Source organism: Lipotes vexillifer, unplaced genomic scaffold (genome assembly GCF_000442215.2).
Source record: "Lipotes vexillifer unplaced genomic scaffold, Lipotes_vexillifer_v1.1 scaffold443, whole genome shotgun sequence".
Lineage (NCBI taxonomy): Eukaryota > Metazoa > Chordata > Mammalia > Artiodactyla > Lipotidae > Lipotes > Lipotes vexillifer.
This window is the reverse complement of record NW_006779163.1, coordinates 4419789-4433291: the sequence shown is the minus strand read 5'-3', so window position 1 is coordinate 4433291 and position 13503 is coordinate 4419789. Positions and strand designations below refer to the sequence as shown.

Sequence of the window (13503 nt, the reverse complement as noted above, 5' to 3'; positions counted from 1 at the left end):
CCCACTGGCCTGGCAGCCTGGATCAGCTTTAAAGCTGCCCTCAGTTCAGAGGACCAAGTGACCCTGGGTTCACAGTGGAGGAGGATATGAATGGTCTCTGATGGGTGTCTCTCAAGTGTTCAAGGACTGCCCATCCCCAGGGAACCAAAACCAAACCCTGGCTCTTTACTAAGGGCCTGTTTCTCTTCCATCTTCCCCCCTCCTCTTCCATTGCCCTGGTCTATTCTGCTGGTATTGATGACCTTAATTGCAGATGTTCTCTTAACAAATAGAACCATTTAGAGACCACCCTTTTATTTATTAACTTCCTCTCTGTTTAAATTAGTAGCAGAGAATGCTTAGAACGGTAATATGAAAATGAGATTGCTTTAAAAAAAAAAAAAAGTCTTTTTGCTTCACAGTGAATAACAAAGCACAGTAATTCAAAGTAGTTAGCTTTCTATGGTTCAAAAACCCCTTATTGCTATTAGCTATACTAATGTAAGTGGCAAAATAATTATCATTTACTGTACGGCGTCCAATATTTTCCAGACAGCAGTTTAATAACAAAGCAGACCTGTCATTTCTCCCCCTAGTTAGCCATACCCTACAAGTTCAGACTGTCAAAATATATTTAAAATCTAATTTAAAAAACTCAACATGGTTACAGTCAATCTGGGTACAATAACTGTGATAAACCAGTAAGTCAATCTAATTTTTTTTCCAACGTGGAGATTCAGTTATTCTTCTTTAATCTGCCCCACTTTTATCTGCATTACTTTACAATTGGTGTGAAAAAATACACACAACGCGTACACCTGCTGAAATCTGTAGGCTGCTGTAACTGACAGAATCGTTTACTTAAATTTTCATTTAGCGTAACTCTATAATTTTCCTAGTTCCCTTTATCTAAATAGTCTGACTATGCATTAAAATAGTCATATAAACAAATTTGCATTCATATCTGTCAGAGCTGCCCCCCAATACATCATGGGCTTTCATCCACATTTCACGTTAGAAATGCTTTTAAAACGTTACGGCACAAAATACTCTTTTTCACGTCAGAGTATACACTAATCTTTTGCCAAATAAATTATTTCTATGCCAAAAAAAAAAAAAAAAAAAGAAACAAGAAACATACTGAAGTTATAAAACCTGGAAGTGTTATCTGTGATATCAATTGTTCTCCATTTCAACTTCAAATGGCTAATCTCAAACAAACAAACAAACAAAACAAAACAAGAAAACTTCCCACATAAGGTCACTTAAAAAAAAAGTCTTTAGGAACAACAGATTCTTTTAGAAATGCTAGTGAATAGAGTTTAAAAGCTTAAGAGATTGTGGAGGGAATATTTTTGTAATTCCTTTGGGGCAGTGCAAACGTATGTTAAGCTTCTGCAAGGAATATTTACAGGAGATCATAGACTCGTGAGGCATTTTTCAATTTTAGAACAATATTACAAAGCAATAATTGAACGGAGACTTTGCGAAATGCCCCTTTGCCTTCCTGACCAGCTCACTCATAGCCTCTGTTATTTCTGGAGAAAAAGAATCGGACCTCATTAAATGCGTATTTGGAATCTTGCCTGAAATCTCATAAAGTAGATGTCCTTTTTAGATCATTGGTGTCCTTTTCCTCAAGATGACCTCTATTCTCTGGCCACCTGGGGAACCCATCCTGTTATCAAGGCATTTACTTTCAAAAGCCGGGGAGAGAGAGATTCTGTTTGCACACCTGAATAGGGTCCAAAAGCCATTGCCGTTTTCTGTTCTCATCACCTTCACCCAGGCTAGTCACTGGGGAAGGGTGGTGGAGGGCAAAGGGGTCTCACAGCGGAGCAGGAGATTTTCCATCCTGACCACAGTGGTGTAGCTGAAGCCAGACGTCTGCCAGCACAGAGCCTTGAAAAGTGGGATCTATTTACCTAACCATTAAATAGTACTTTTAAAATAGCATAGGAATGTACACTGATATTCCAAGGAAGATTTTAAAGGTCTCACTACCAGTACAGTGCAGGGAATTAACACGGACAGTGCACCCTGAGAACATACAGATGGTCAGCACGCACCTCTGCGATGCTCTGAGTCATGCCAAGTCCAGCGAAGGTTTTATGGGAAGATCATTATTCTAAGACAGACCATTCAGGCTAGGTTTGGCTCTCGCCTACCGACACGTAGAGTAGACCAAAGAACTCCCGCCTACCAACACATAGAGTAGACCAAAGATCTCTGTCGTGTGATCATGTCTGTGTCCTAATGTGGAAACGGTAGATTTATCTCTTAATAGCTTCCCCACTACAATGTGTTACAGTTCCATAAATAGATTAGATAGATAGATAAATGGCAGATGAAAGAATATGTTGGATCCATTGCCTGAAAACAGACTCAACTATCATCTTTTAACAGATTTCATCTGAGAATGATGACTGCAGGTTTCCCCCATTCTAAGAAAAAAGATTTCAGTAGAATCTGACAGTGGAAAAGTGTGTCAGATGCTGAGATCATTGCTTTCGTTTCAACATATTTATCTGCACATTTATGAATCCTTCCTTAAGCAAAGAAAAAGGAAAAAAGGGGGAGGATTTATTTAAGAAGGTGCAATGATGCTTAACTGTTTCACACTCAAGGATCCAAAAAACTGAAGGTCCCTGTGAGAAAAAAAAACCTACATGGAAGGTCTCCTTTCTGAAATTAGTTGTTTTAAAGTTTCTCCTCTTTAGACAGTTTCTGAGTGCCTGAGATTTGACAGCAACTGTGTTAAATCTGGGAATGCAGGCAAGCCCCTCTTGCTGGAGCTGTGGGTGAAATCCTAATAAAGTTTTCCTGAGGAGCTTTCCCCTACAATAAACGTCAAACTCTATCAAGGAAAACCCCAACCGTATGGAGATTTCTAGAAAGATTTTAAAACAGTCTATCTAGATTTCCTTCTTTTTCTTTTGCCTCTTCACTGTCTCTAACCAGAGCAGGAAAAAAAAAAAAAAAAAAAAAAAAAAAATCTAGATCTGGAAATGGGCCGGAAAATTAATAGAGTAAAAATCAAATGATCTGGACCTGATGCTTTTATTTGCAGAAGGTTCCTGGGGCAGCTGGAAGGTGGGATGGGGGGGTGTCCCAAGGTGAAAGGCGGAGCCTTTTAGGGCTGAACCCCACTCCCTCCTTCCATGCGCCCACCCTAGAGCGCAGCAGAGCGGGTATTTTCAATGTCCCCAAGGGCTCCACTGTGGCCAGGGCAGTCCTCTTGGAAAACTTAAACCAAATCTCAATACAAATCCAAGTACCCAGCTGGGTCACGGGCACCGGGTGGGTGCAGGGCCCTGGGGTGTGCTGGGAGTGGCCGTCGGTGGTGCCCCAGCACGGGCGCGGGCATCTCGGAGGGGAGCTGCTTTGCCAGCGTCCTGAGCCTGCTGGCCCCCCGGGGCGCAGCCCAGGGCCTGAGGCACGCGGGGACTTCTCTTGGCCTCAGGCAGCCGCCGGACCCGACCGCGCAGGCCCTGCGTCCTGTCCTTCTGCGCTTGATGCAGTGACCAGGGGACCCTGAGGATGCAGAGTGCACCTGGCCAGGGCAGTGACGCCCGGAGTGAATGGGCCCCGCAGAACAAATGTAGACCGGGAGGGGGTCGGGCCGGGTGGAGGGTGCAGGGCACGCATGGGGAGAGGGGATGCTCGGAAACTGGGAGACGGGGCCTCGGCATCTCCCCGCCTTCACCTTCATCATTCCAGGCTTCAAAGCCCTTGGCGTGGGGAGCTCCCGCTGGCCTCAGACATGCCAGAGCCACTTCCCAGCTCTTCTCTGCATCCCTGCCTTCGTCTGCACTGGACCTGCCCCAGAAGTGACTTAATGGGTCCAAAGGCTCAGCTTAGGTGACTGCCTTCTGATGGCCCTGGTGACTAGGCATGGGGGGTAGAGGTGCCAGAAATTATAGAGAGGACACTGGGATGGGACAGGGACCAGGCGGTAAGGGGCCAAAGCCCTGGAGCTAAGGACGTCGCTACTGCTTTTAGGGATCACGGGGATTTCAGGGTCTGCCAGAGGCCTGTCAGTCACCCTGTAAACACATCTAGGCTGGTGGGAAGCTAAGGCCCTAGGAATGACCTAGAGTTGACCCCTGGCAACTGGGGGTCATAAGCCAAGGTCCGTCTCTTGTTAGTAATACTCCCCCCAGCCCCTGCACACCAGCCGCTACCTGCCCTCTGCTCCTCTGGGCCTAGTTCGGGATTTGCCTATTTTTCTGGGATCCTCAGGCCTGCTTTCCTTCTGGAAAATCCCCCAAAGGAGACCAGAAACCCACTTCTACAGGCTTCCAGAAGTGGATGAAGTCACGCAGAACCAGGACAAATTTTGGTTGCAAAAGGGAACTCGGCACTGCTGACCGGAGTTTCCAGCCCAGGATTCCCTTCACAACCATCCTTTATGGGGATTCTCTCAGGAGAGCGGTTACCACGCCTCCTCTCCCAGTTCTATAAGGTTTCATGGCCTCTCCTATCTCCTCACCGAAAGAACCAACCACAAGGAAAAACCATGCTTTGGCATCTTAGCTTGGAAACACTCAAGGTTGGTGATCAGCATATGTAGAATAAATTCAGAATCCAAATCCCCAGCGTGTAACTCACACCCAGGCCTGGGCTGGGTGGAGGCCAAGGGGGCGCGAGGGGAGGTGAGCACAGAACAATTTCTACCCCGTCTTCTCCCCTCCCAAAGCTCCACAGACGCCCCTCCCTCATCCTCCCTTCTGGAATGAATGCCCCTTTCTAATCGTAACTAAAGACCCAAGAATCTGTGGAGAAGGGAGGAATGTGATTTTGCAATCCCAAGTCCTAATTATAGAAAAAATTGTTACTTGACGAGAAGAAAGGAAAAGAAAATGAATCGTGTTCAACAGGGAAGAGGGGCTTAGCAGATGACTACGATCTGGGTAGAGAACTGTGCATTCCAATCATAGCCTCTCTGTGGAAAATGCATTTTGTGAATTTCTTAAAACTGTCCAACTCTGATGCACATTCGTAGAAAGGTCTGATTTCTGTGTGCCGTTGATGTGTTCTTTCTATATTGGCCTTGTTTTATTGGGCAAACTTAGGGAAAACACACAAAGGGCTTTTACATTTAAACAATAAAAACGGTCAGGATGCCATCAAACCTACTGCGGTGACCACAGAAATATGGGCATAACGCACCCAATGTCTCAAATGTCCCCACTGTAAAATCACAGATGGAAATATTTATAAATGCCCCAAAATTAAGACATTTGCAATTTCCTCGGAGCTCTTAATTGGGGTTCGATCTCTAAAATTTTCAAAACAGAAACACACGTGAACATACAGGAAAGAAACGGACAGCTGAACCTGGTTTGCACCTGTGTGCAAATGTGTACACTGGGTGACTCTTGCCTTGGCGTCGCCATTCTCTCTGGCTTGCCTCACTTCTCACCTCCCGCAGATGCTACAAGGAATGGAGAGCCCGGGGTTTTGCTACGCCTTCGTGCCAAGCGATTTGATTTGCTTTGTTTTTTGCTTTGTCCCTCTCTAAAGGGTAAAGATGTTCCCACATTGTTGCAGGAGTGTACTTCTTTATGCCCCGGCAATCATGAGACAGCCTGGGAGACTGAAATTCTCTCACCCTGTCCCCTACCCCCGCTGGAGAAAAAAAAAATGCCAGACAGAGCTGGGTTTGTTCAAGAGCCGTGGTGGAGCCAGGCTTGGAGAGAATTTCCCTTTTCTGGGGCTGTGTGATGTCTAGATTTTAAAGATTTATATCAAAAGTGAGAAAAGCAGTGTTATCAGAAGGTGGGTGAAGGCTCCTGCTCTGTTTTTAAACAAATACAAAAACAAACAAACTCATCCTGATTCAGTGGGCTGGAGGGCTGGACCACCTCCCTTATGGCTACTGTCTGCCCAGCCTTGGACTTGGGACATCTTTTAAATTTAGGACGGGCCCAGAGTGAGAACAGACTAGGTTTCTCTTATTTTACTCTGGACAACAAGGAAGGCACCAACCCCACATTATTCATTTAGCCTCCTAAGTAATAATCAGAAGTGGTGAAAAGGATAGCCTCTCACGGTAGTTATCTCTTCCCTAAGCATGAAGACATTTCTTCAAGAAAAGGGACGAAATTTAAAAATAAATCGAACGAAAGTAAATCGCAGTGGGGAGCCTCGCAGACGAGCAGTGTAGAGCGGGTGAAACTGGCTTCCTATAGCCTCTCTGATCCCATGTTTATATGAGAAGTTAAGCCCCACAGCTTTGGCTGTGTGTTTTACTGGCACAGAAATCGGACGGCTAAAGGTTGTCCCTCGTGGACCTCAGTCTTCCAGCCTATCTCTGTTAGTCTTTAACTACCGACAGGCAAAACATTGAGATACCTGTGTGGCCAGCAGACTTTTAAATACATTGATTGGCCTAGAACACCGGGGGAGTACATTTGATCAAGCCAAGGGTGAATGTGGAAGTAAGTTGGTCTGAACCAAAAACAAAGACAACAGCAAAAACCTTCCAACTACTGTACTCGGGAACCTCTGAATGTGTCACAAGCCACTTCAGTCATTTCAGACAAGGACACGCTGGGAATGTGGCTTCTGAGACAGCTGCGCCCCATGTTTGCAAGTGTGGTTACCATTTGCCCCCTGTACACTGTGTTTAACCTTAAAGCTGGTGGTTTGGCAAGGGGAGGTCCTATTTAAGAGCAGAAGTATCTCGAATCAACGTTACTAAATAAAAACTACCGGGGTAAAGGTATAAGGGGGAAAAGATCAGAGCCTTAGAATCCCGCATTCAGTAATAAATAGAGCATCTCGCATTGGAACGGCCTCTGTTGAGAGCCCAGGTGGTTATGGCATGAAGGCAGATAAATACGATTATCTACACATCACTTCCTCACTGAGATCAGGAAGTAGAATCTCTGCCTATTTGATGTCAATCTATTAATGTGTCGGATACATTGTAAAAAATTATTACACGGTTCTGGAAAAAAAGAAAACATGGGAGGTGACTTTGTGGATGCCTGAGAGCAGAGAAGGGGGAGGGAAAAAAAAGCACACGGAGGGGGTGTACTTAACTAACATTGGTTTCACTTACGGCTCTGTCTGATGAATGACCACGTTTGACATCACTGATAAATACAATACTATCCAGGGCCCGAGAGAAAATCAGGGTGCTCGGCTCTGTTAAAGCTTCTGCCCGTGGCATCTAATTGGGGAGGGGGGGGGTCAATTATTTATTTATTTTTCTTCTTAGTAAAATTATCTGCCAGAGAAACAATGAAGCGTGAAAAAGTACTGTTTAGAGTGTGCACGTCTACATAGGCTTTAAAAATGCTAGCTGTTAACCTTCTGTGACACTTCCCTTCATATCAACGCATATACCTTGTAAATTTCAGTGGATTTTTTTGTTTTTTTTAAAACCAATATTACAGGTTGAAAACAATCGCATCTATTCATTCTGGCGCATCGTACAGTAAGAAACACCAGCGTGCTTTTCTCTGGGTCTGTATGATCCTCAGACAGGAGGCACAGTTAATTAGCATGGAGCTTATACATTTAATAGCTTTCATCTCTTAACACATTTATTTTTTTTAAAAAGGAAACTAAACAGAGGTCAGGGGTAGGCTGTTTTCCATGACTGCAGATAGTAATAAAAAAAATAAAAATACACTTCTCACGTAAATTTCATTTTGTGAATACACGGGTAAGCACATGACGCTGTGGGGCTTCCAAAATGTGGTGTATCCCACCGATGGCTCCAACTTGTGAGTGGGCTCAGTTCTGTATTTGGAATGAAAGGAATTTTAACACTATTTAGACAAAGACTCAAATGCAGTGTAAAGGGAAAGCTAGATTTCCTTACATGATTAAAAAAAAAAAATGTAGAGACTTATTTGTTGTAAGGGCACTCAGGAAGGATTTCTTCGTTAAAAAAAAAAAAAGCATGTATTTGTGTTCACCACTCTCATTACATTTCAAAGTTTTTAGTAATGGTTATTTCTGAAAGTGCCTTTCATTAGGAGTTAGCCTTCTCTTAAAGGCAGCCACCAAAACCTCACTTTTTTGCCAGCACCTCTGTATTTGGCTTTTTCATATTTGGGGCAAAAACCTGCTTATTATATTAAACTGCCTTGTAGGGGCCTATCAAAATGCTTAATTGTTGGACCACTGTATTTTTTTCGCAAGTGGCATTCCTCATGAGGTAACTGCAATAACTCCATCCAGGTCACTGTTATTTTGAAAATGTTTGCCTAAAATTTTGTGTCAGATGCTGGGCTTCCTGTATACGCGATATTTCTGCTCCTACAGGGGGAGACTGCAAATCTCCCCATTGGGATCAGACCAAAAAAACAAAACAAAGCAAAACAAGAACTCTGAAACAGAGAAGAACAGCTAACTTCAAGCACATGGAGGTAGGTTTACTCTTAAGACTTGTGTTAAAGCAAAATAAAGTGTGGATTCAGGGGCCCTATCCACTGTCTTCATGTTCTGTGAAAAAGGGTAGGAAGGCTGATACACGGGCCAGAGCTCATCAGCGCCAAAAGCACAACCTGTTTTCCTCAAAATCACGCCTTCGTTCAGAGTTGCAATATTATTATTCTTATTATTTTTTGAAGAACAGAAAACAAAATAAAACAAAAGTCACCGTGTTTGGCTATATTTTCAAAACAGTGTTGGCTCTGTCTAACATTCTATTAGCCATCTAGGGGAAGTTGCTGAAGAATGCAAACTGCATGAATTTGTAACATTAGTTGCATGAATTTGTGTCATTTTAAAATAGGTCAATGCTGTTAGTGAAGGTAGCTCCAGACTTTCCAAGGGATCTTTTAAGTGAGCCCGCACACGTAGCCTGTGTTGGGGTAGATACCGATAAATCAAAGCACAGCCTTTATTCCAACCAGGCATTATTTTTTGCTTGTATTCCAGGTGCTCTGAAATCATTACCAGCTCATCTACGTGGAGAAGCCCTCAGCTAAATATTCACAGGGAAATATGATTTAATAACAGTTTAAACCCAGATACGTACTTGGACTTCTGTGAGAGGTGGATTTTTCTTTTTCCTATTTAAGACAAATGACCTTCAAAGTTAAGAAACAAACAAACAACTGTAATTTGTCCAAAGTGTTGATGTGAAATCCCATCAGGCCTTGCTAACAAGAAAATCATGGCATGTAAGGGGAGAAGGAAAAATAATCAATTTGAGCCAAAAGGCAAGAATTGTTTATCTTTACCATTGAATGCATATGTGCCCAAGCCACCTCTGCCAATGCCTTCTCTGCCGGGCTTGTTTCCCTCTAGATGGGTGTGTGGTGGGATGAGAAGCTCAGGGCGAGGCTGAGAAGGCCCTGCTCTCTGGTTGGGATTTTTGTTTGTTTGTTTCCACCAGGGCAATGATGTCTCTACTTACTTGAAAACTGAAAACTCTGGGGGAGGGGGATTTTGAGAGATTGTAATTTACATTTATATTAAATATTACTAATTATTGGAAGGGACTGGCCTTCCACCTCACAAAACAGCCTATGTTTCACTCTGAATTATTGCCTCATTACTTCTCCATTAATCCTTCCTCTGGAGAAAAGGATGGCTTTTACACTTCTAACGCAGTGTTGGGCCCAGTTAAACTGTACACTAAGAAACTGAGTACAGAATCAAAAAAAAATGCAGTTTATTATTGTAGATTATTCTTTCTCTTGATATAACCAGAATTGAAAATGAAAGAAAAGCACATAGGAACATCACGCGTGGTTAGTTAGTAACTCAAGATATAAAACAATTTTGCACAGCAAAATATGTAAAAGAAAAGTAACTGACAAGATTTTTTTATATTTATTGTGGTAAGATTTACTTTTCATTTTGTTTTTAAAGACAGGATGTCAGTCCCTGAAAATAACATTTACTGATTATTGCCTTTAAAACTGTGGATTTTTTTTTTAAGTTACAGAAAATCCAGTTCTGCACCACAATACAACTGTAAAAAAATCTGCATCATCTTAAAACTGTGCAGTAATGCCATTTTTTATAACTGCATAAATTTATTAGCGTTCTAAACAGTTTTGCAAATTTTTTTTTGTATTATATGCTTGCAGGTTATATCTTAGTGCAATTCAGTCCCAAATACTTTAATTTTGAAAAAAAAAACATACATTTTGAATGTAAAATACCCCTACAGATATAAACAGGGGTGTTTCCCCTTTTAATACTTTGGTTTTCAATACAGTCAGTGGTATAGCAAAGACTACACATACCCAACTTATATTTAAGTTGCAAGCACATGCTGTATAAGCTACTTTTTTTTAAACAGTCCCCTTGCAAACTCTACCCCCCTTAACATCACAACAGTAAACAATTTAGTGCATCAATCTTTTAAAAAATCTACAGCTAAACAGACCTAACTCTTTCAAATTTATCTATAACATTCCTTTATCTGTAGCATACATTTTAACTGGGCTAACAGATTATAAAAACTAGAATTAAATTATATACTAGAAACCCATAGCATTCCACATTTGACAATGACCAAAAGCCAAAAAAAAAAAAAAAAAAAAAAAAAGAAAAAAAAAAAAAAAAAAAAAACAAAAAACATTCCACATTTGAAAAAAAAAAAAAAAAAAAAAAAAAAAAAAAAAAAAAAAAAAGGAAAAAGAAAAAGAAAACAAACCAAAAAAATAACGGGGCAGATTTCTTTTTTTAAAAAATAAATTTTAGACTGCTTTCGGCAACAGCACAATTTTAGTCCCCCCAGTGGGGCAGTCATTCTTATTAAAAAGAAAGCATTAAGAGTTCTTTACTGTTGGCCGTGTTAAATTTTTTAACCCATTCTGGCATCTTTAACAAGGAATCCCTTCAGTGCATTTACAATGGGAGGCTGAAGTTCTGAGTAACTCAAAGCAGTTTTGGAGCAGATGCAAACTTTCATGGGAAGAAGGCTCTACGGTTGCACTTTTTTTGTTCTGAACTCAAAAAACTCATGAGGCAATAAAACAAAAGTATGAATGCCAATGCCATAAGTCTTCGAACGTCCATTTCCAAGCCAAAAGGAAAAAAAAAAAAGAAAAAAATAATTATACCATACATGTCCAGCATGCAGGCTTTTTTTTTTTTATTAATATAATGTCTCTTTTCCATAAAGTCTTTGAAACAGTTATAGTTCATTGTTGCTAAGACAAAGTAGCAAGCATAATAATGCATGAGATGAGAATGAGTTTTTTAAATGGCAGACTAAACTCTCAGATTTGGCATCATAAGGACCAAAACTCACGAGTCACACCCAGAAGGTTGATGCAGGCTTGATTGTGGCAGGTTCATGAGGATTTTCCCCCTCTATTTTAGCATAACAATGCTCAAAAAAACCCGATGGAACTCAGCACGCTGCAAGTGTATAACATTTCACATTTTTTTTTTTTCCTTTGCAAGCTCAATCTCATACGAAGAACTCAGGAGGAGAAAAAAAAACTTAGCTTTTTTTTTTTTTTTCTTTTTTTTCCTTTATCTCAGAGGAGATGGGTGGAGAGGGAGTGAGGGTGGAGTGTGGGAAGGAAAAAAATGGAGGTAACACAGCAAGCTCCAAAAACTCAAATTAAAAAAAAAAATCCAAACAAAACAAAAACACACACACAGAAAATGAACACCAGCTCATGAACTGAAGAAAAAAATATGTGAATGATGCAGGCTTCAAAGGTGAGCATGAGGAACTCTGCCGAGATCGCTGAACATTGAGCACGTTGTGGGGGGGGGGGGGGGGTTAAAAAAAAACAAAACAAGCTAGCGAGTTATGGAGAATTTCAGATTGGCAATGCATAAGCCAGACAACCTGCCCCTCCCCGACTTCAAAACAGCCGTCGCCACCACCACCAACTCGGAGCACGGTGTGTGTTGTGTGGTGTGTATGTGTGTGTGCGTGTGCGTGTGCGTGTGCGTGCGCGCAGGGGGCAACTGGGGGGGGCAAGCTCGGGAGGGGAGGGGGCGAGGCGGTGGCGAGTAAGGCTCTGGAAGTGGCAAGCCCACACCCGAGTCGGACCCCCACGGAGCACTTATCAAGGTGGCTAGCTGGGATCGCGTGTCAGACTCACATGAAAAACTCGGGAGAGGACGGGTTGTCGCTGCTCGAGCCGTTTTCTCGGAAGCCGCTGCTCACCAGCTTCTCGTATTTCTCCTTGTACGCGTCCCTCTCGCGCACCAGCCTGGAGATCTCCTGCTTGAGGTGGTCGACCTGCTGCAGCAGCTGGTTCTTCTCGGACTCCAGGACGTGCCTCTGCTGCACCCTCTTGAAGCGGCAGGACTGGGCATAGCCGCGGTTTTTCAGGGTCCGCCTCTTCTGCTTCAGCCGGATCACCTCCTCCTTGCTGACCCCGCGCAGCTGCCGGTTCAGCTCGCGCACCGACATGGTCACCAGCTGCTCGTCGGAGAAGCGGTCGTCGAAGTGCAGGCCGCCGGCGGCGTGGTGCGGGTGCAGGGCGCCCCCCGCCCCCGCCGCGCCCCCGCCGCCGCCGCCGCCTCCGCCGCCGCCGCCGCCGCCCCCGGCGCTGGCCGGGCCGCCGCCGCCCGAGCCGCCCGCGCCACCGGCCGAGGCGGACGCGCTGCCCGCGGCGCCGGGCGCGCCGGCCGTCGGGTGATGGTGGTGGCCGGCGGCGTGGTGGTGGTGGTGGTGGTGGTAGTGCGGGCCCGCGCCGCTCTGCGCGGCGGCCGCGGCGATCACGGCGGACACCACGGCGGCGGCGGGGCCCATCTCCTCGCCGCTGCCGCCCAGGGAGGCGCCGGCGCCGGCCCCGGCCGCCGAGGCCAGCTGCTGCGCCCCGCGCGCGTAGCCATCGAAGCCGCCCTGGAGCTGGTGGCTGTTGCTGATGAGCGCCTCGACCGCGTCCTCGGGGCTGAAGCCCAGCGCCTCGGGGTTCAGCTGCTGCGGGTAGCCGGTCATCCAGTAGTAGTCTTCCAGGTGCGCCTTCTGCTCGCTGCCCGAGCCCGGGCTGGGCGCCGAGAAGCTGGGGGAAGGGGGCACCGAGCTGCACGGCGTGCTCATGGGGGTGGAGGACAGCGAGCCCCCGGCGATGAGACGGCCACACTGGCTGATGATGCGGTCGGTCTCCACCGGTTCCTTTTTCACTTCAAACTTCATCAGATCGAAGTCATTAACATATTCCATGGCCAGAGGACTGGTGGGCAGGTCGGAGTTGCTCATTGCCAGTTCTGATGCCATTCTCCTGCCGCCGCCGCCGCCGCCGCTCCGCCAGATGGGCTGCAGGAGAGGGGCCAGCGGGCTGTGCTGGGTGGCCAGCGGGTGAGCCAGCTTGCCGGGCTGGGGCGCTTCTAGCTCGCGCGGCGGTGGCTGGCCCGAAACCTCCGAGCGCGCACACACCCCCCCCGCCCTGCCCGCGCCCCCCGCGCCCGCCCTCCCTCCCCCCTGCTCACGCCAATGTGCTTGCTCGCTCGCCCCGGCCCCTCCTCGCCTGCTCGCCTCCTAGCGCGCCGAGCCGGCGGCTTCAGGCTCGGGAAGGTCCTCTGCGGGCTGCGGTGGCGGCGGCGGCGGCGAAGCCAGAAGAGCCCGGCTGGGGG

General features: G+C 45.4%; 1 protein-coding gene across 1 annotated transcript; it reads right to left on the bottom strand.

Moving 5' to 3' along the window:
• Positions 1-11442: 11442 nt before the first annotated feature.
• On the bottom strand, positions 11443-13292 carry MAF (MAF bZIP transcription factor). Its single transcript, XM_007452550.1, has one exon. The coding sequence runs from the start codon at positions 13145-13147 to the stop codon at positions 12020-12022; it is 1128 nt and encodes a 375-aa protein (XP_007452612.1). The 5' UTR covers positions 13148-13292; the 3' UTR covers positions 11443-12019.
• Positions 13293-13503: the final 211 nt, after the last annotated feature.

Bases quoted from the DNA above. Each gene is read 5' to 3' on its own strand.
- MAF (XM_007452550.1), bottom strand. From the start codon at position 13,147: ATGGCATCAGAACTGGCAATGAGCAACTCCGACCTGCCCACCAGTCCT.